General features: G+C 38.2%; 1 protein-coding gene across 1 annotated transcript in view; it reads right to left on the reverse strand.

The window, feature by feature from the left end:
• Nucleotides 1–365: 365 nt before the first annotated feature.
• The window catches only part of LOC108141926 (tiggrin), a 61,705-nt gene continuing 38,310 nt past the window's right edge, over nucleotides 366–23,760 (reverse strand). Inside the window, exons 4-5 of the mRNA XM_041708817.1 lie at nucleotides 16,543–17,502; nucleotides 366–2,393 (exon numbers count right to left, since the gene is read on the reverse strand). Coding sequence (XP_041564751.1) covers nucleotides 366–2,393; nucleotides 16,543–17,502 — 2,988 coding nt within the window. The remainder of the gene's footprint in view (nucleotides 2,394–16,542; nucleotides 17,503–23,760) is intronic.

Below are 23,760 nucleotides of genomic sequence, written 5' to 3' on the forward strand. Positions count from 1 at the left end.
TTCAGCTCGAATTAAAATTCTTAAAGATGTTCCTACTATTCCGGCTCAAGCTCCAAAAATAAAATATAAAGTTCCAATATCTTTATGATTTGTAGAAAATAATCATTGTCGCGATTTGATTAAGTGGCTGAAATTTAGGCGATAGATTGTAAATCTATTTATAAGAGTTATTCTTCTTAATCAAATATTACATATATATATATATATAATTATTATTTAGGCTTTATAGTCAATAATGACATCAAACTGCAATTTTGAAGGAGTAAATTTTTACTAAGGCTTAAAGGATAATCCTATATTTACAGCTTTGAAGGCTATTAGTTTAATTAACTTAAAACCTTAGCATATAAAAAAAAATATAGAAATTAAAAATAAGGCATGTGTATGACTAATCGAATACTCACTTTCGAGGATTGAGGTTGAAACTGGATCTTGCTTTTGGATCCATTTTGATCTTCAAGTTGAGCTTGCTGCTGTCCAAGATCCTCAAACTGCTTGTTCCAGTCCGAGTCCTCAACCTGCTTTTGCTGTTCAAGACCCTCCAGATTTCCGTTCCATCCTAGATCCTCCACCTGCTGCTGTTCAGAGAGATCCTCTTCTTGTTGTGACGGTTCATCCCCAGCCGACCGATTCCACTTTCCCATGGTTGCAGAGGCGCTAGCAAAGGACCCGGTGGATCCCCCGCTTGCCGAGGACGAGGCTGTGCCTATTGGTACGTTGAAGTTGTATTCCTGACGCCGGTACTCGTACCCGCCTACTGGTCCATCCTTGTTTTGTGGAACAGGCGTGGATGTGGGTATAATGGGAAAGGGATGCGAAGGTCGAGGAAGGCTCATCTCGCCCTCTAGACCCGGTTCGTCACCCTCGTCAAAGGTCTCCCCGTAGGTGTGCGGCGGCTGGTCACCACGTTCTTTGGAGAATATTGGTTTGTAGACAGCAGTGGCGTTGGTGCTCCCTGGATCCAGAACGTATCCACCGTCAGCGCTGCTGTTTAACGGTAGGTCAATAAGTCCCTGACTAAGCAGGAAAAGGGTTCGACGCCATGCAACCAACTCGTCTCCAAACTTGCCGTATCTTCTCTGCAAACGTCTCAGGGACCACTGGTGACGCGCTTCCCACTTTTGGACTTCGGTGACAGACATAAGGGTGCGGTGGTTCTCGTAGGCTAGATGGAGCAGTTCACCCTCCCGAAATTGTTGCAGGTCACTCTGCGACATGCCGTAGTATTGTGCCAACTGCTTGATGCGCCCAAGTTCCTGCTTCTGCCAGTCCTTGAGCTGCTGCTCCGAGATTTCATACCTCTGAGAAAAGTCTTGCAGTAAGCGGGAGTTTTGGCTCTGCCAGCCCATTAGCTCTACCTGCGTCATGTTTTGGTTGCCGATGAAATCGTAAAGGCGGTCTCGTTCCCGCTGCTGCCAATTAGTAAGATTGTTCAGACGGCGCTGCTCCAGCAACTGTTCACGGGCCATGTTGCCGATAAAAATGCGTTGCACTGGCGCTAACTGAACCAGACCCACCTGATAGAGCTGGGCCAATTGCGTCTGGAACTTCATGTCCTGTGAGATGAACTCAAGGAGCTCTTGCTCAGTGATTACTATGGCGGTTGCCACTTCGCGCAGGCGCTTTCGTTCCTGATTGCGCCAGTTGTCCTGACGTCCAGTGTCTACGAAAAATCCCATGTCCGAGAAACGAAGCAGCTTATCCTGAATAAATAGACGCAGCTCTTCCACAGTGATGCGATACTCTCGGGCCAAAACTTGGACGTCACTTAACAATTGATTTTCTAGAAACTTTCGACTATTGCCCTGGTTTTTCAGGGTTGCTAAGTAGATCCGTTTAAGTTCAGGACTCTGCCACCAAAGGCCTTGACCGCGATCGATCCTGCGCTGTTTCAGCAGTTGATTAAGCTCGTTTTGGTACCATCTTTTCAGCTCCTCGACAGTCACATGATACTGAACAATAACGTCCTGGATGTGCTTCAGATCGTTTTCCAGTCGGAGTTCAAGCTCCTCGATGGTCCACCTCAGCCGCATGCGCCCTTGCTGGTTGATCAGATCTTCGATGTGTAACCGTTCCTTGTCTTGCCAAGCGGAAGTGACTAGGCCCTCGTTACTAGCACTCTTTTGCAGCCAAAAGTGGATATCTTCGATAGTCACGTGGTACTGGCGTGCGATCTGCTCAAATATCGGCTTGTTACGAATCAAATAGCTCTCAAACTCTTGCCTAGAAAATGGTCGCTGGAGGGTAACACTTCGAAGACGCGCCACCAGTTCTTCTTTCCAGGAGGAAGACTTGTCTTCAACCCATATTTTGCCAATATCCTCGTACTTGACGTTGTCCTGCGGACGATCTATGACTCCAATGAGCGAAAGACGAGCGGCTTCTTTTTGAACCTGTTTAAAAAAGGTGTTAAGTTATTTTAGAATTTAAATTTTCAAAGAAATATTAAACAATAAATAAATCTAATAAATTGTCTGTCATATCTGCCCAAATTTGCATAATGTTTTTGCTGTTATATATAACTTTCGCTTGTCAACGTTATTGTCATTTGATAAACTTTGTTTGCTCTTAATCCCAACATTTGTATATGTTACATTTTAAAATTGATTTAAAGTCCACCGATCTTACTGTCAAAATGCTTTAACTGTTGGTTGAATTTAACAAACAGTAAAATAACCAAAAATCATACAAAAATAAATTAGTTAAAATAAATTAGTTAAAAAAAGAACGAGAGCCGTGTTCGACTTTTAGATACACGTAATACTGCCACCTCCGGCAGGTGACGCCAGCAAAGGACAGCATTATATTTATGGAAAACATATATATAGATAACGCTTGCAATGACATAACTGATTATGTTTGATTTAAATGGCTTCTAAATAGTTGATCGATTTTAAAAAATGATTCGCGTGTCGATAGATATAGACCGAGTAACCACATACCATTACTTTGCAGTGTCGGAAACGCTTAATTCTTATAGCTAGACGAACGTAAACCAATTTTCACCAAAGGATTACACCATGAGTACTTTAATCTTTAGTTGTTAAGTTAGTAAAGTTATGTAAGTACTGCTTATTAAGCATCCATCGATGAAAGCGCTTTCGGAAAGCTGCTATTTGGAAGGAACTTAAAATTGTATTTATTTAAACATATTCCGATACCGCTAAAGGAATTCTCGTACTTTTGCATGGGTTTTCTTCTTTGACTTTTTTTTCTTACTTTAAGCCTAATTCATATTTAAAACTACCAAAAAAAACTCCAAAAAGACACACATTCCTTATTTTTACTCACTCACTAGATAACTCACTCTATTCGCACACCAAAGATTAATAGAAAACAAGAAAGCAAGCAAACTTCGGCAAGCCGAAGTTCATGTACCCTTGCAGCTATTTCAAAAACTAAACACTCTTGAAAACGTTAAAATTATGATTTACTTGCGTGTAGTTTTAAAAACATTGAAGCTATAATGATTTGCAGCTTAATTATTCGATAGTTCCTATGGCAGCTGTACGATTGTTCCTATGGGAGCTATATGCTATAGTCGTCTGATTTTGATGAAATTTAAACCGTAGTTCTGAAATATTTAACAATTACTATATCTCGAAGAACTAACAAAAAAATTAAAAAACCCCAAAGTTATAATTTTTTTAAATTTATTTTCCGATTGTTCCTATGGGAGCTATATGCTATAGTCGTCCGATCCGGCTCGTTCCGACTTATATACTACCTGCAATAGAAAGACAACTTTTGGGAAAGTTTCATGCAGATAGCTTTAGAACTGAGAGACTAGTTTGCGTAGAAACAGACGGACAGACGAATATGGCTAGATCGACTTTGATGCTGTTTAAGAATATATATACTTTATAGGGTCGGAGATGTCTCCTTCACTGCGTTGCAAACTTCTGACTGAAATTATAATACCCTCTGCAAGACCAATTTAATTCCATTGATTTTTCCACATTGCTGCAGCTTTTGCTGCTTAATTTCTGGTCGGGGCTGATGATTAGGCTATAGGCAGATATTATGCCCCTTCCCGTGGTGCAACTCAGAAACCTTCAACGGCAACGTCGACTTTGGCGAAACGCTCGATCTCGCGCCGGACACTGCTTTGACCGCCGGTTTCTTTTGATCTGCTCCTTCGCCTTTTGAAGCGGCGATTTTGGTGTCTTTTGAGCTGTGGTGGCTTCACAGCACTGCAGCACTGGCCTACACCTATGCAAGAAATTGAGCCTCCTTACAAAACTTAACAGACCTCATTCGCTTCTCACTCACCCCTGAACTTGGCCGTAATCCGTAATCCGTAATGCTGGGCTATTCCTTTTGGGCTCCTTTGCCGTGATACTTGCTGCTGCTGTTTGTGGTTGCCTCGCCTTGAGCACTTGTGCCACCTAATCACTTTGGCTAATCACAATGGCGGCTAATGACGCTGCAATAAAGGCGGCAACGTATCTCCCCACATAATTGGAGAAATTCTCTCACTCAGGGATAGTCTGACAATTCGCCCTGTTACCCCGATTCATCTTACCCTGCCAGGCCACCAATCCTCCCCAGCAAGATCACGATGGCGCCACCGATTATTACCTTGCATCTAGACGGCGTGGGACCATCTGCAGCTGCGCCAAGCGCTACAGGTTCATGAAACAATATTCCCGCGATCAAAAAGATGTGGTACCTAAAAACCATATTGACCGGGAATGCTGAAAGAATGATACGCCATATAGAACTCAAAGGAGATAAAAATTTGCAGGCATGGGAAATATTAGTTCACTCATATGACAAGCCAAAACAGCTTGTGACCGCAGTTATTAGTCCATTGCTGCACCAGAATTATATCTAACTACTATAGAATCACTCGCCTCGTTAAAGGGTCCAGGCATTCACGTTTTAGCTTAGGATCCATTCTTTGTCGTGATGCTGTCAAATAAGCTGGTCATACTAAATAAGGCTTTGTATGAGCAAACTCTTGGAAGCTCTAAGTAAATACAGCCATTGCATACCATGCTTGATTTTAAATACAAGAAAATCTGAGAAAATGTCGAAATCAAACAATTTGACGTGTGCATCACCAACAAGCGGCAAAGTATATTCTGTAGGAAGGGATGTGAGGAATTGAAACCAAAGAGGTATTCGAACGATTAAATTGGGTACTGAAACTGAAAATATGACATTGAAGCTCCACAAGAGTGGTTTTACACAACGAATTGAAGTATTGTTGTTACCCCATATATCAGCCTATTATATAAATTGTTGACCCAACCATGTCGAAAGTTGTTTGACGAGGACTATGACATGGGTGTCTGATGACTTTCCTTCTGCTTGCCTGATTTTGTATAGTTCGATTGCAGCTTCCGTTGAGACCGGAATCATTTGGACTGGTGCTAAATTATATCTGATTTTATTGAGTTGTTCTTTTAGTAGCTTCGGAGAGTCCAGAAGAGAACTAATTGTCGGATGACTAATATCAGTTAATAGGTTTGTTACCTCTGTTTGTATTCGTTGCAGACTGGAGGCTAGCAAAATCAGATGAGCTGTTAATACTATATATGCTTGCTTTGATAGTTGATAGTTAGTGGTACCCATTACTTCTATATACGACTTGTTTGTGGCTCGTCGAAATCCTCAAGGGACTCTATTTCGGGCTTTGGGCGTTTGCAACATTTATCTTCCGGGAACAACGGCGCTAACCGAGTGACTCTTGAATATTCCAGAGGCTGTTTTTACATCACCTACAGCACGGTTGTTTTCACTTGGTTATATTTTAATGATCTTTCCAGTGGCCACTTCATAACTGGAAAATTATCTTCTTCATCAAAAGCAATAGTTTTTCGCTAAAGTTTGGCGCTTCTATATTCCACTTTAACCTAAAACCAACTCCCTGCGCTTAACTAATGTCATTTCCTTGTGGCCGGTGTTTACCTCAGGGTGAGACGTTAGTGGTTCGCCAATTAGAAAGTGTTTTGGAACTTAATTGGTCGAGAGTTTAAAATGCATTCCGTTACCGTTGTTGTTGTAGTAGACCCAGCGTTCTTACGTGATGTTCAACGGCTTGAGTTGTTAACAACGTCATTCTTGGAATTTTCTTCTATTTTTTTTTTGTTATTTGAGCACATTTTGCGGAGCTTGAAACCAACAGGAAGCAAGTCATCTCAGAGCTGATCCCAACGGGTACTTTTCTTTCGTATCATCGCTAAGTGGTTTAATCATTTTGTTGCCAGAAACGAAGCAGATGTAGTATCATACGATACTTTTAAGTTCTTCCGACGGGTTCCTTCTCCAGACTGCGTATTCCTTGAAAAACTTCGTATTTTTCAGAGATAATGATTGATTGGCTATTATGTGGGGTAACACAAATGCTTTATTTCGCTGTGTAAAATCACCATACTGTAAATTCACTATATGTGAATCCCTTCAACTCGTAATGTGACATCGTAGAGCTTCAACGTCAACATTGAAACCATTCATTCAGTGATCAGGTTAGTTTGTGATTCAGAGTCAAGCAGTGTTCTGAAATAAGCGTATTGCCCGCTATTGGCTTGTACTTCAACCTTGGTTGTGGCGAGAAGGTTGTAGATACTGTTGTTCGCCGCACCTACACTTAGTGCTTGAGTAAATAAAATTACAAAATAAAAAAGTTAAATTTTTTGAAAATATTTTGTTGTTCCCATGGGAGCTTTATGTTATAGTCGTCCGATTTTGATGAAATTTAAACCGTAATTCTGAAATATTTAACCATTACTGCGCAAGTCAAATTTTATTGGTTTCGACATTTTCTTAGCTTATTTGACAACATCGCGACAGGGGATGGATTCCAAGCTAACAAGTCAATGCCTAGACCCTTTAACGATGCGAGGGATTCTACTGTAGTTAGATATAGCTCTTTTAATGACTTGACGCTGTCGCAAGATACGTTTTGGTGCGGAAATCGACCGATAACTGTGGTCGCAAGCTGTTTTGGCTTGTCATGTGAGTCAAATTATATTTCTTCTAAAGTTTTCTTCTTTTAGTTCTATATGGCCTATCGTTCAATCAGCGTTCCTAGTCAATGGGGTTTTTAGGTACCAAATCCTTTTGATCGCGGGCATATTTGATTCATGAAGCATGCATGAAATAGATCGGGAAAATTAGGCCGGAATGTTCTTGACAAGATATTGCTTGTAAAATTCTTAATCGACTACCAAAAGTCGATGCCTGCCGCAGCTCCGACATACGCTCATAACTGTAAGCAACAGCAAAGCAGAAAGCCTCTAGAAATTCAAGAGTCCACTCACTCGGTTGACACCGATATTCCCAGACGATAAATGTTGGAAACACCCAAAGCCCGAAATAGAGCCCCTTAAGAATATTGACGAGCCACCAACACGTCGAATAAAGTAGTGATGGGTAGCACAGAATGCCAATACTTCAAGTTTCGCAAATAACCCTGGAATAGAGTATGAGCAACGTGGCACCGCTCGGATGGCAGTTTCAGAATGGACACTCATCATATAGTACGATTTGTACTCATAGCATGGTGACATTAATTATTTAAATTCCGGAATCGGCCGACTAGCCCAAAGGTTCCGGAAAATGCAAAATAAACAAGCATGCGAGTCAATTCCAATTCTTTTATTCTGATATTCGTCATCGTTCATCGATCTTTTAGCACCAGAGCAAATGCTTCAGATCTCAGCAGAAGATGCAATCGAAATATACAAAATCACGCAAACAAAAGTAACGACAACAGACACCCATGTCATAGTCTACGTTATTTTTCCATTGGTATCCACAACGCCTCAAGAAGTCTACAGTGTTATTCCAATCTCGAAATGGGAGTCAAAGAACATAGAACTCATTTAAACTAATGTCTTACGTTATTGTGGTCAACGCCCACAGTGATCAATTCATGGGATTCACTGAAGAAGAGTACCAACGGTGCCGAAACTGTTCCCGCCGTTGCTTACATCTGTTTCACTCATCAATTAGTATTCAACGAACCAGTACTCCGTGAGAATTCAAATTATTGAAATTATTGCAAAATCATTGAAACAACTTCCAACATGGCTTGGGTCAAAACTTCACAACCAAACAACTGGAACTTTGCTACCCTTTATCGACTGGATTTTCAATCTGTCTGCAACGGTCAGCACTCATTAAAACGATAAAAAGCGTGTTGCGCTCCTCCTTCAGTCGATTGGGAAATATAAGCTATTATGTATAATCAACATCGATGTCATCCGAAGTTAATGACGAACAAAGAACCGATTTAGCCTACAAAGGGCTGGATAAAATTCAACAAAACGTAAGGAAATTTGATCATCATTTGATTTCGAATCCAGTATTATAGCTTTTAGTTAGACTTGGCTTAATTCAACCGTCTCTGATAATAACAATTACTTTCTGTATAGACGAGGTGGAGGTGTCCTCATTGCAGTTAAATCTGCATTATCTTCCCAGACTTTGACCATTTTGGAATGCGAAGATATTGAATTCGCTTATGTCTCTTTATCTTTATGTAACCTACTCCTGTATTCCACCAGTTTCGGATGCTTCAATCTTCTTGAAGCACCTCGCCGCTATCAGGAATATAGCCTAACTTGCAGGTGATTCTGACGAATAATTGTATTGGGTGACTTTTATGTACTATAACTATCATGCTCAGATTGTGCTGATTTCGCTGCACTAGTTCCTAGTGAATAAAATGAGTTCAAAGATGGTCTTATAGACTTATTCCTTGGCCATTCCATATCAAGTCAGAACGGAAGATTGCTAGATCTCGGATCTTGTATCTGACCTTGGTGATGCAACTCACGCCACTCCACTGTCCGTTCCAGAGGAACCTCATCATCCAACTCTGAAAATTTCTATGAACGGTATTTTTCAGGTTCCCAACACTCCAAAGACGCTACTGTTAAAACAATGTTTCCGGAAGGTCGACTACTCTCGAATGTCGACAAATAAAGCGTCGCAAACTCCAATTCATCCTTCATAATTGTGAATGCTATAATAGCTTTCTTATACGCTGCAAAAATGAATTCCGCAGCAATCCAAAATTATTTTACACATTCTTTAATTCAAAGCATAATCCACCTATTCGCCCCATTCAATTCATCTCAATACTGATTTAAGTGATTCTCTTCACCTACCCCACACAGATTCTATATTCAATCCTTAATAGATGCAAATTCCTTCGCAGCCTATCAATGATAAGTCGGTATTTTTCACCAGGTCCGGATATGGTGCTAAGCTGCGTCCTTAAGTACTGTGCAGTACCACTTGCAGTTCCATTAACCATTATTTTCTAAAAGTGCATCGATCTATGCACCTTCTCAGAAATTTGGGTTCTTTCATTATTCCACTCCATAAAAAGGACTGCATGTCCGACATTAGTGCTATTCCTAAACTGTTCGATCAACTGCAGCATCAGTGTCGCTCACTTATATCGCCGCTTCAACATAGTATCACAAAATGTCGGTCTACTACAACAAACATCCTAAAATTCACGATCTTCATTAGTCAAGGGTTCGTATCCTTAAAAGAAACTGATGTAATTTTTACTGACTTTAGCAAAGCTTTCGATTCAGTGAACCATGAGCTACAGATCCATAAAATTCTCCTGCTTGGATTCCCTTAAGCTCCTCTGATATGGATTCGATCCAACCTTAAAGGCCGGACAAAATAGGTTCAATACAATGGAATAAATTCCAAAACAGTTTTTGTAAGCTCTGGTGTACCACAAGGTAGTCACCTTGGTCTATTATTATATGGCTTATTTATTATTGATCTTTCTCAAACTATTGAGGCCTGTCAAGTCTTGATGTATGCAGATGATGAGAAGTTGAGTAAGCATATGACATCCTCTGGTTCCTACATGCAGCTCCAGCTAGGCTTAAATAACCTTCAATCCTGGTGCCAAGTCAATAAGCTACAGCTTAATATAGGTAAATGATAATTCGTCGTATTATCGAACCAATCCAACTGTTCCCGCACACTCTATTGGAAATTCCGTGTTAAAACGTATTGAAACTGTTCAAGATCTCGGTGTCCTGTTCATAATCATAAAATGTGCATTAACCAACACATTGTTAACATTTCCAACTACTAACATTTATTAAACACTGGTCCAAGGAATTTGATGATCCGTACACCACGAACCTCCTATATGTTTCCTTAGTTCGCCCAACATTTGAGCATTGCGCAAGCATGTGGTCTTCACAATATTATCAAGATATGATATATGATATGATTCCGTCCGTTAGCACTGCCGGTGTTCTCTACGACTTTTCAACTTTTCAACTTTTTGTTGATTAATTAATATTATAGTTAAATTGTTTAAATATTGTTCAATTCCTGTATAATTATAAAGTCCATCGAGCTGTTCATGGTTCCAAACAAACAAGTAAATGAAAACAAATAAAAAATATATATGGCCGACCCTTAAGGTCTTAAAAAAAACATTTCAGTAAGCTAGCAGTTTAGCCGCTATTTTGGACATAATTTTAAAAATATATTGTGGTTGTTTTTTACTTAATTACATGCTTAAAAAAAAGAACGTATTTATCCTTTAAACAGAAAATCCTTTTCTTTTTTCATACTTCCATAAGTCACTAACCAATTTAGTCAATATATAAACTACTTAATTTTCCGAGTTTACAAAAAGTACTTGTAAAGCAAAGTATTTGGTTGCTAAAAAGTTCCTTCTTCCATAAAGTTCTTGTCGAACTTGAAGAAATAAGTAGAGTACTACTGTCAAACTGTTACATAAATTTAAACAAATACAATATACCATTTTACTTTGTATAGAATTTAAAAATAACATAAATATTAAGTAAATTTTGCTTCACATAAGTCAACTATATTTAATCGATAAAAAATAATTGAATAGTTTGTGGGTAGCTCTTCATTTTTAAGACCCTATTAGTCCGTCGAGGCATGGATGGGCTGAATTTTCTGAATAAGGTTGATCGAATTTCTGCTACTATTTTTTAACGCTGCCATCAGATCAGATTTATTTCGAATTGCCCGACCCCTTAAGTTCTCGTCCAATTTATTCCACACGTGCTAGATAGGTATTAAGATCTGCACTCTGCTGAGAAGTTTTAAGCAAGCACAGGCGAATATTCAAGGCCGTATGATTTGGGTCATTATCCTGTTAAAAGTAAAAAGGTGACCCAATGAAAAGGCGATCTGCGCTTTGCTTAAGATTTCGTTTTAGAATATCAATGTTCATTTTGTGGCATACACAACCCCAAACCATAGCACCTTCTCAACCGTGTTTTAATGTTTATATCGGCATCTCCAGGCCGTCGCCAAACTTTGAAACTCCCATCTGATCCAAATATATTGTACATAGACACATTAGTAAAAATAACATTGAGCCAGAATTCAAAAAGAAAGACAGTGAAATCGTTTTTTTTACACGTGTGCTTTCTAACGTTTGTATGAGCCGAATCCGAAACCGAAACCGAGCAGCGATCACACACCAACAGTACAAAACCGCTGTTTTCACTCAGAAATTGACAAGTTTCCCCGTCAAATTGAGAGCGAGCATTTATTAGTATGTGTGCTCTTAGCTGCTCCTGCAGTTTTCCAATATACGTACTCGGTTTTTTTAGATATTCAGTGGGTCATAGCAAATCATATATTTGTCTACCGATAGATAAGGCTGAAACACATGTGTAAACGAAAGTCTAACATGTCTCACAGTGATGTCGCGATTCGTGGTCGATTTCATTAAAACAAACAAACAAACAAATAAACAGAAGGGGAAATGATTTCATTTCAGTACTGTTGATTTGTGCCATAAAATGAATAATTATTAGAAATTATTTTTGCTTGTTAGATGAGTTTCTGAGATTATCATGATGTCAATTTCCATCTAGAGTTTAAGCTTCGGCAGATCTAGCTTGTGCTGGAAAATTTCGTTTGAATTCCAAAAGCAAATTATTAGAGAGTACATTTTTTATTATGCCGGCTTTTAAGTATTTGGAACAGGAGGTTTTGACTCCACATTAGCTCTGACGTTGTTGTCTGCGTGAATGTTGCAGAGTGGCGATCAGTAATTCCTTGTCATTTGGCAATTTTTAATTGTATTTTTTTTTGGATCTTTTGAATCGCTGTTTGTTTGTGGTACTGGCCCAGTTGTAGTGATTGGAACCACTTCAATACCGAAGAGCGCTAGCGAATGACACTGCGGGTGTTGTGGCAGAGTATAATGGGGTTTCTGCGTTTGTGTGTCAGGCCAGTAGGGGTGTTAGTTTAATTCTGGAATGCAAAAGTTTTTTTAAGGTCTTGTTCACGGGGACTCTGTAGAGGTGTAAGTATTGTTACCTCCGACGTCAGCGATTTTCCATACTGTTGCATCCTCTTAATTGGCTTCGCAGGATGCTGTGGCGTGTAAATCTTAACATGCAATGCACACTGAGCGCATTGTACAATAAGTCTTCGTGTGACCGAATTCTTGACAATTTGATTGGTTTTTCAACAAAAATTCTACAATGTAGATCGTATTGCAGATTCTACATTGAGTGAACTGATTTTTTCTTAATTTGCTTAATTTCAGAACTTAGTCCAATTTTAAATATAGGATGTGGAACTTTTTTCTCCATCTTTTATATAAAAAAATCGGACTTTCCTTCCTGGCGCTATACCTCCGGAACGCACGAACCGATTTCCACGGTTTTGCATTCGTTGGAAAGGTCTCGGGCTCCGTGAGGTTTATAGCAAAAAAAAAAATTTACTGAAAAGCCTGAAAATCTTTTTTTACAGACAGCGTCATCTCTGATACGTAGCATGTTATACACCAATATTTTATGTAGGTATTGTGTTTACTGTGAAACTGTGAAAAAAATTTAAAATTTATTCGTTTCTTAACATTTCAATTCGAAACCATCAAAGCAATCACGTGTATTGTGCAAATTTTTATTCAACTTCAACAGCAGGCATTTGTCTTTAAGGTGGAAAGTTGCACTGTGTAAATTATCTGGAACGTGCATTTGAGGTTAAATTCACCACTTATCACCGTGCGAACATCGCAGAAAATTACCGATTGGGACAAAGCGTGATGACACGAAGATCATTGGCATCATACAATCGCTTGGCATTCCAATGTAATCCCACTGCGAACTGCAGTGATGATGAAAATTTAGATATTGGACCAATGACGACTTTATGCCGATATTGCAATGCGTTAAAGTTCAAAAGAGAAAGGGCTGGATTGCGCTGCGCAAGTGGAAAAGTCAAACTGGATCCATTACTTACATCATCACAGCCACTGAATCCATTGTTCGATGGATTCATTCATTGGAGCCATTTTCTTCAACACGTCCTTGAATATAATAACTGTTTTCGCATTACTTCCTTTGGAGCTAATATCATTCGAGAAGGCTGCTTCATGCCGACTTGCAAAGTAAAAGATACAACAAACATAACCAATCACTCACACCAACACAATGAATTGCAACACATAACAACTACATATACACCACACACTACACCATCACACGATCAGAAGTTACACCGTATTCATCAACAAATGATTGTTTGCAATTACAGATACAAAGACAAATATATCATTCGCGGTTCACCAAATGAGCCGCATCAATTTCTGCAAATATATTTCATTTTGTCGATGGTGGATCGGCTGAATGTGCGGTGCAATATAGTTGTACTATAATGCTGTGGTTAATATGTTCAAAACAGCATTGATACGAATGCCAACGGATACGCACAAATCTATTATATAAAATAAAGTTGGGTTTTCCTTCCTGACGTTATAACTCCAGAAGCCATTTTTGTAATCGAAATGAATTACTGATGTGAAATGAAATAAAATTTTCCCTTTTCAAATATAACAAAAAACAAGAAAGGAAGCAAACTTCGGCAACCCGAAGTTTATATACCCTTGCAGCTATTTCAAAAACTAAATACTCTTTAAAACGTTTAAATTATGATTTACTTGCGTGTATGTTTAAAAACATTGAAGCTATGATGATTTGCAGCTTAATTATTCGATAGTTCCTATGGCAGCTATACGATTGTTCATATGGGAGCTATATGCTATAGTCGTCCGATTTTGATGAAATTTTAACCGAAATTCTGAAATACTTAACCATTACTATATCTCGAAGAACTACAAAAAAAAATTAAAAAACACCAAAGTTAAAATTTTTTTTATTTATTTTCATGATTGTTCCTATGGGAGCTATATGCTATAGTCGTCCGATTTTGATGAAATTTAAACCGTAATTCCGATCCGGCTCGATCCGACTTATATACTACCTGCAATAGAAAGACAACTTTTCGAAAAGTTTCATGCAGATAGCTTTAAAACTGAGAGACTAGTTTAACGGACGGACAGACGGACAAACGGACGGACGGACGGACATGGCTAGATCGACTCGGCTAGTGATAACTGGTTTTCATCTTTTAATCACCAAACGAAATGTTACATAAAACGAAGCCACCTGGTGATGAAACGGAGTTCGCCGGGTTTGATAGTTAACTATGTTTATGAAATGCATTCCAATTCCAAAGCACGAACTATATCGTCAGTAGGAAAGATTTAATTTCTTTTATAACCGCTTGCGGGATCAGGAACTTTTATAGGCTCTTCTTCGTCAAAATTGTCCAGAAGTTCAAACTTTTATTATTTTTAAAACGGGGCGTATTGTATTTTGTATTTTGGCATATTCAACAGATTTCTTCACGTTGATATCTCGGTATATATATTAGGCACTACTAGTGCCTATAAGCGTCCTTACGCGTAACTAATTATTTTTGTTTAATAAAATTTTTATACCCTTGCAGAGTGTATTATAATTTCAGTCAGAAGTTTGCAACGCAGTGAAGGAGACATCTCCGACCCTATAAAGTATATATATTCTTGATCAGCATCACTAGTAGAGTCGATCTAGCCATGTCCGTCTGTCCGTCTGTCCGTCCGTCTGTCCGTCTGTCTGTCTGTCTGTCAGTCTGTCCGCCTGTCCGTCCGTTTATATGCAAACTAGTCTCTCAGTTTTAAAGCTATCTGCATGAAACTTTCCCAAAAGTTGTCTTTCTATTGCAGGTAGTATATAAGTCGGAACGAGCCGGATCGGACGACTATAGCATATAGCTCCCATAGGAACAATCGGAAAAATAAATGAAAAAAAATTATAACTTTGCTGTTTTTTAATTTTTTGTTTAGTTCTTCGACGTTTAGTAATGGTTAAATATTTCCGATTTACGGTTTAAATTATATCAAAATCGGACGACTATAGCATATAGCTCCCATAGGAACAATCGGAAAAATAAATGAAAAAAATTATAACTTTACTGTTTTTTAATTTTTTTGTTCAGTTCTTCGACATATAGCAATGTTTAATTATTTCAGAATTATGGTTTAAATTTTATCAAAATCGGACGACTATATCATATAGCTCCCAAAGAAATAATAAAAATATAAAATAACTATATAATAATTGAGCTGCTAATCATCATAGCTTTAATGTTTTTAAACATATACGCAGTAAATCATAATTTTAATGTTTTCAAAAATGTTAAATTCTTGCAATATCTGCAAGGGTATATGAACTTCGGCTTGCCGAAGTTTGCTTTCTTTCTTGTTTTTTTTTTTGACTTATTAATAATTTGAAAGTTCAGAATTACGCTTTTAATTTTATTAAAATCGGAAAACGATATCGTATATCTGTAATAGGAACTATCGAATAATTATGCTGCAAATCATCATAGCTTCAATGTTTTTAAACATAAACGCAAGGTAATCATACCTTTGGCTTGCCGAACCTTGCTTCCTTTCTTCTTTTTAAATGATACTGAAAAACTAATGCAATGCCGAATTACACAAATATGGTATGCACCGGCTTTAAGAAAAGCATTGCCTTGTCATTTTTTGAGATCGGACTATTCTTTGCTGATTTCAATATTGCGGCTACATATTCAATAACAACCCGTCTTTTACATTAGCTAGTGGATTTTTGAAATTCCTTCCCACAGAAATAATAATCCGTATACTTATTCCATATTAATATAAATTCGAAGAAAAACAAGAAGGAACACTATTGTCAGGTGTCCCTTTATTCTTAAAAAAATTATTGTTTTTTTCATTTACACTAAATTAATGACAGACAGTCTTTTGCGATTTGTGGCTGTTAGAGTGGGTGCGGCCACTTAATCCCAAACTTCTATCTTTTATACTTCCGGAGATCTCGACTTTCATCCGGGAGCACCGACAGACAGTCAAAAGGACATGCCTAGATCGACTCCGCTGTTGATCCTCAAGAATATATTCCATATAAAAAAGCTTTTCATAAAAACTTGCCGCTTTTTGTGTGGCCACTTAACCCCAAACTTCTATCTTTTATACTTCCCGAGATCTCGACGTTCATCCGCGCGCACCGACAGACAGTCAAAAGGACATGCCTAGATCGACTCTGCTGTTGATCCTCAAGAATATATATTCCATATAAAAAAACTTTTCATAAAAACTTGCCGCTTTTTGATTTTTGCTCAAAATTAAAAATAAAAAAAAAAATGTTGAGTTAAATCATATTTAAATAACCTTACCCACTTCTCCACCTGCTCGACTGTCACGTGATAGTCGGAGGCGATACCGTCTAGCCGCTGTTTATCTCGCTTAAGAAAATCAACGAACTCTTGGTAGCTTGAGCCGTTGCGCTGCTGCTGCAACCAGTCATTGAATCCATTGCTGATCTTCTGCTGCCACTGGGTCTGCTGCTCAAACTGGACGAGGCCGGAGCTTTGTAGGCGCCGCAGCTCCTCCCGCAGCCATTGGTCGACCTGGTCGATGCCAATGTGATGCGTCTGCGAGAGGCTCTGTAGCCGGGCATGATCCTGGCTCAGCTCCTGTTCCACCTGCTCGTATGGAATTTCTTTCTGCTTCTTTAGCAGCAGCTCTACTAGTCGTTGTTGTTCATCCACCTGCCACTTGCTTAAGCTTTCAACCTTTTCGTGACCCCTTGTTCGGAGGTTGATCAGCTGTTGGCGTAGCCATTCCTCAATATCTGCAACGTTGACGGCATGCTGGTTAGCTAGCTTTTGTAGACGCTCCCGCTCCTGGTTTAGCTCCATCTCGAACTCCACAAAGGTAAGGTGGTTTTGCTGTTTAACTAGATTTTGCAGGCGCGCCAGCTCGGACTCCTGCCAGACACTAAGGTTCCTTATAGATTCTTCCGTGCTGCCCCGTAGGCGTTTTAGTTCCGCAATCATCCACTCTTCGATCTGCTCCACATTTAAGCGGTACTGATCAGCTAGGTGCTTCAGATGAGTGCGGTCAGCCAGAAGTTTTTCTTCGTACTCCGCCGTAGTCAGACCGTTTTTGTATTCAGCAATTAAGCTCTTAATGTAGTCTCGCTCGACTCTCTGCCATGTTTGGAGTTGCTCGATCTCAAACTGGCCATTTTTGCGTAAGTCTTCGATCACCTGCTTCACATAGTCTTCCACATCCACAATACGCACGTGGTGTTGTTCCGCGAGCTTTATTAGAAAACGGCGATCGTTATGCACCTGCAATTAGGAAGTTTGTAAGTATATAGTTTCTAAAATTTCTTATAAAAACAAGAAGAATAGTTTCGAACAAATTTGTTCCTTTTTCAGAAAAAATTTCCCCATTCCATGTAACATTTTTTTTAATTTATGAATGTGCCAAATTCCATTCGTGAATATTTGTTTATGTATATACCGACATAAAAATAACCAGAACCAAGCACACTGAAGCCCTGAATTTTAGCAAATTAACAGAGATTTTATAACGCCATAGAATACAGCGCATTTTTTTTAAATATAACATATTTCACCTTGTAGAGAAAATTGTGTATTTGGTACACTTTTGCGTGATCTAACTGGGAGACGCGTCTGGACACTGCTCTTTCGAGTAGGAATCCGTAAATATTTGCTTAATACCAGTTTTAATTTTATTTTAACTATCGTTATTTTTTTGTTTTTCTTAATATTTAATGGTTAATTGTAAAAATTATCAAAAAAAAAAAATAATAAAATTAGAAAGCTCGCCCGTTGGTCAAGAATACATCTACAATTTTTTCCAGTGGCCACAGGTTAAAATCGGAATCCATATTAAGACAATTGTTTTTTTTTTAATTCTGACTCAATTCTTAAATATTGTTTAATTGTCGGCTCATCACTCGTTATAAAGGGCAAAGATGAAATATATATACTCGTGCAGCTTAAACATATTTTATTTGACAAAAATGGCAAGAACTCAAACACTTCCCTTATCAAAGGCACTTTAACAGGCCGATTGTGGAAGTAGGACGGAGAATTGAGGCAAACTATTCACACTGGTCGGCAATCTTTTTGGACCGAATTAAAATTACACCAGTTTTGCCATCTTGAATATAGAGAGGTGGATGCGAATTCGGGCGAGCAAATGAACCAGCGTTTTGGTAAGCTGGTAAAACAATTATAACCAATGTGGAGGTGCGGATAAAAGCTTAGTTAAACATAACGGAGAAGCAAAGTAGTGTTCCACGAACGGCTCAACACTATTATGGACGATATGAAACAACTTCAACATAGAAAATCTGGTACGAGAGGTGGGAGAGATGTATTGCTCCCGCACCACGACTTAGAACATTTTTAGGATAAGCCGACAGAGCGCCGTCAGAAGCGTTAGATTTAACCGCTTAGTGTGATCGTAAAAAAAAATAGTCCTCAACATTTCATGTGCACTTAAAGTCCGGATAACCGGCCAATACTGGTAGTGCAGTGTACCAAAAAAGGTTACATGCGTTTGGTTGCCACAATTAGAATATATATTATATTTATTATACCCGTTAATCGTAGAGTAAAAGGATATATACTATTCGTTGAAAAGTATATAACAGGTAGAAGGAAAATGTTATCAGAATCAATAGCCGAGTCAATCTAGCCATGTCCGTCTGTCTGTCTGTCTGTCCTTCTGTCCCACTATCCAGCGGTATGAACGTCGAAATCTCAGAAACTACAAAAGCTAGAGATTTGGAATTGGGCATGCAGATTCTAGTTTTTTCTATGCAGCGCAAGTTTATTTCAAAACGGAGCCACGTCCACAAATCGCAAAACAGTTAACATGTCTGTCACGTCGCTCTGAGACATGTTAGACCGTAGGTGTTAGACTCTGTGAGTGAGTTTCGGTCCCACTTATCGGTAGACATAAAACGCTATAGTCGAGTTTCCCGACTATTAGAACTCTTTACTCATCCACCGCGGCCAGCGCTGTCACAGGGCCAGTGTTGCCACCTCGGAGACACATGCAATGCTCTTGCTTTGTCTCGCAGTTCCGGGCTTCTGTCAGCGCTTTTACTGTTTAAAACCCGTCAAGGCGAATTGGTTTTGAAATGAGATGGTAGGCAACTAGAGGCAAAGGCAAAGGGAGCTATACCATACCGTATTAGCTGTAGTATGCGCACATATCGGGTTCACACTGTACCAATTCAAAAATTACATTCTTTGTAGCACTTTACCGCAATAAATATATAAAATCTAACGACCAGCATATTTTTAAGTGCATGTGTTATATAAAAACCCGACTGTCGCTGTGTGTCGGCGCATCAACTGCATTGAGAGGTAACTCAACTCAGATATTAACGAATATTAGTATATGCATAAGCAATTAATAAGTAACAAGTGGTATATAAGATGTATATTTAGCTGGTGTAGAAAAAAAAATTTACGGAGAAAGAAGAAAGAGCTAGAATGAAAGAAGAGGAAAGGCATGTAAAGCAAAGAGAGCTATTGGCTTTTACATCTACTTCTATACCAAGCAACTTACAGTATTCGCAAGAATCGGACGAAGAACTTATAAATCCTGAACTGGTTTTGCTAGACTTTGCCTGCTCTGAAAAAAGTATAAAAAGTGGTAGAAAGAATCTTATCACACCTAAACTTGTCAAAGCTTTAGATCGATGCCAGTTGATTATAAGATACTCCGTATATATTCTTCAGGCGGTAGTAGAAGCGCTTGATATAAGCAGCGAGGATTTTCCTATCAACAAATCATCGATTCGGCGAATTCGTACTGAGACTAGATAATCAAGCGCAGAAGCAATTAAAACTGAATTTCAAAACAATATACCTGACATCCTCACAATCCATTGCGATGAAACTATTACCCGGATTCTTAATAGTTAAAAAGTAGAATGCTTGCCAATCATTGCTTCATTTGATGGTAGAGAACAGCTTCTTGCAGTACCAAAACTTGAGAGTTCTTCTGGAAAAGATCAGGCAAAAGCAATCTAAGCAATCTTAACTACTTTGTTTGACTGGAACCTACGCAATGAGGTACAAATAATGAACTGCATCGAATACTGGGCGTTTCAATGGAGCTTGTGCTATTTTGGAACAGAACTTAGAAAGAGAAATTTTGCTTCCCGCTTGTCGTCATCATGTTTATGAGTTGGTCCTGACAGCTGCTTTTGAAACCAAGATAAAGCAAATAACTATTAGCCCTGATATTCTGCTCTTTAAAAAGTTCAGAGATAATTTTAAAAAAATCGATTCAAATGACATTCGACTATGCATTGATTTCATAAAGCACATGTTTCCGAAACAAACATTTCGTCTTTGTTAATGTTTTATAAGACACAACTATGCACAGTTTTTTTTATAAGAGATGATAACCGCGAGTTGACGAAGTCGATAACCATATATATTCAATAACAACCCGTCTATTACATTAGCTGGTGGATTTTTGAAATTCCTTCCCACAGAAATAATAATCCGTATACTTATTCCATATTAATATAAATTCGAAGAAAACAAGAAGGAACACTATTGTCAGGTGCCCCTTTATTCTTAAAAAATTATTGTTTTTTTCATTTACACTAAATTAATGACAGACAGTCTTTTGCGATTTGTGGCTGTTAGAGTGGGTGCGGCCACTTAATCCCAAACTTCTATCTTTTATACTTCCGGAGATCTCGACGTTCATCCGGGAGCACCGACAGACAGTCAAAAGGATATGCCTAGATCGACTCTGCTGTTGATCCTCAAGAATATATATTCCATATAAAAAAACTTTTCATAAAAACTTGCCGCTTTTTGATTTTTGCTCAAAATTAAAAATAAAAAAAAAAATGTTGAGTTAAATCATATTTAAATAACCTTACCCACTTTTCCACCTGCTCGACTGTCACGTGATAGTCGGAGGCGATACCGTCTAGCCGCTGTTTATCTCGCTTAAGAAAATCAACGAACTCTTGGTAGCTTGAGCCGTTGCGCTGCTGCTGCAACCAGTCATTGAATCCATTGCTGATCTTCTGCTGCCACTGGGTCTGCTGCTCAAACTGGACGAGGCCGGAGCTTTGTAGGCGCCGCAGCTCCTCCCGCAGCCATTGGTCGACCTGGTCGATGCCAATGTGATGCGTCTGCGAGAGGCTCTGTAGCCGGGCATGATCCTGGCTCAGCTCCTGTTCCACCTGCTCGTATGGAATTTCTTTCTGCTTCTTTAGCAGCAGCTCTACTAGTCGTTGTTGTTCATCCACCTGCCACTTGCTTAAGCTTTCAACCTTTTCGTGACCCCTTGTTCGGAGGTTGATCAGCTGTTGGCGTAGCCATTCCTCAATATCTGCAACGTTGACGGCATGCTGGTTATAAGACACAACTAAGCACAGTTTTTTTTTATAAGAGACGATTACCGCGAGTTGACGAAGTCGATAACCAAATTAAGACAAAAATTATTGCCAGCTTAAGCAGGGCCAAAAGTTCAAATTTTGGAAAACGCTATATTCCATCAAGGGAAGAATTATCGCAAGAGTTGTTTTTTTTAAATATATTTTTGTAGGTATAATTATTATATTTTTTTTTTGATATTCAATTTGTTTTTTCTTTAAGATAAAAGCTCGATGATTTCAGAGAAAAGTAAACAATTTCTATCTATTTCAATCTGCAGTTGAGGCAGATCGACAACAGCTTTCTTCAAGAAAATGTTTCTTTTTGAAATAAACATGCAGCTTTTCTTGAAGCTAAAAAAAGAATTAGTCATTTAAAGGTGGTAAATGACACTGCTGAAAGGGCTGCTAAATTAGTACAGGGTTTTAACGGGCTTATCACGGTTGAAGAAGAACAAAAAGAGTTTTTGCTGCGCTGTGTTCAAGAACACAGAAATTTATATCTAGACTGTAAAAAAAGTACACTACAGAAAAGTTACCCTGGATGATCAAAGCTACTTTTATGTTTTAAATAAATACTGCTATCTATGCAATTTAATTTTTACTTTTATTGACTTCACTTATCGTAATAACGCAGCAGACCGAAATATTAAACCAAAATATGATTTTTCATCAACTTTGTAGATCGGTCGGCACGGGTTGCAATCATGCTAGAAAAGTAAAATTTTGTATTCAAATTCCTTTTAGCATTTATAAAAAATAAGCGGGTATGCATTTTAAAATTTAAAAAAAATTTTTTTTCATCATATAAGGGACACCCAAATGTACACAAATTATAGGTTTTATCGTCCATTCAGACGAGGAGGTGAAGTCTTTCCCAAAAGTTGTCTTTCTATTGCAGGTAGGTTATAAGTCGGAACGAGCCGGATCGGACGACTATAGCATATAGCTCCAAAAGCAACAATCGAAAAAATAAATAAAAAACAAATTATAACTTTGCTGCTTTTTAATTTTTTTTTTAGTTCTTCGAAATTTAGTAACGGTTAAATATTTCAGAATAACGGTTTAAATTTCATCAAAATCGGACGAGTATATCATAAAGCTCCCATAGAAATAATAAAAATATATAAAATAACTATATTATAATTGAGCTGCAAATCATCATAGCTTCAATGTTTTTAGACATATACGCAAGTAAATCATAGTTTTAATGTTTTAAAATATATTTAATTTTTGCAATAGTTGCAAGGGTATATGAACTTCGGCTTGCCGAAATTTGCTTCCTTTCTTGTTTAAAAATAAATTAAGGTCTTAATATCAATTCACTGACTTAGGCTAACAATACAATAGTTTTTTTGTGTCTATTTCTAGTCCCTATTCAATGGCCCAGTTATTAATTTTAAAAAGCAAAGTATTACACATACTAATACAATAGTTAACTTGACATAAAGGCTTATTAACATAGAACAGCACATCATCAGTGTATAAATGGACAGAACATTAGGAAAGTCATTAACATAGAACCAGGAATAATAACCAGGAATTTTGCATTGGATGGTTAGTTTTTTGTTTTATTAATACACATTTGTTATACAGGTATTCAATGTTGCTGTTAAAAATATGCAATTGATGCTCGATATTAGGAAACATATATATGGACGTCTAATCACATAGTCAATAAATTCGAAAGTGTGTCAGAATTATAATCTACGGTAAAATCATTCGTCAGAAAGGTAAGGTCACGCTTAAAGAAAACTGTTACACAGACTTGGTCATACAATAAAATCTTACTAGGTCATTAACAAAGAAAAGGTCAAGAAGAGTATCACAGGTATTGGTAAAATATGTCGGAGTTTGTAAACTAACTGAGGACAAGCCAATAGATTCGAAACCAACGAGCAGATGTCTTTCTCTTAAGATATTGCTATTCAGGTCCCCAGTAATTATAACGTCCGCAAAGTCAACAAATATTTTAAACAAAATATTTATTCAGGGAGCATAGCAATGTTACGATTCGGCTGGTAGATGCATCCAATCAACGCTTTCGAAGAAAGATCATTACCAGAAAGTTCTAAAAGTAGATATTCAATTTCGATATCGATTGGGTGCTTACATTTAACGGTACAATTCAACTTTTGCTTACATAAATAACGACACC

Source organism: Drosophila elegans, unplaced genomic scaffold (genome assembly GCF_018152505.1).
Source record: "Drosophila elegans isolate 14027-0461.03 unplaced genomic scaffold, ASM1815250v1 contig_397, whole genome shotgun sequence".
In the NCBI taxonomy this organism is placed as follows: Eukaryota; Metazoa; Arthropoda; class Insecta; order Diptera; family Drosophilidae; genus Drosophila; species Drosophila elegans.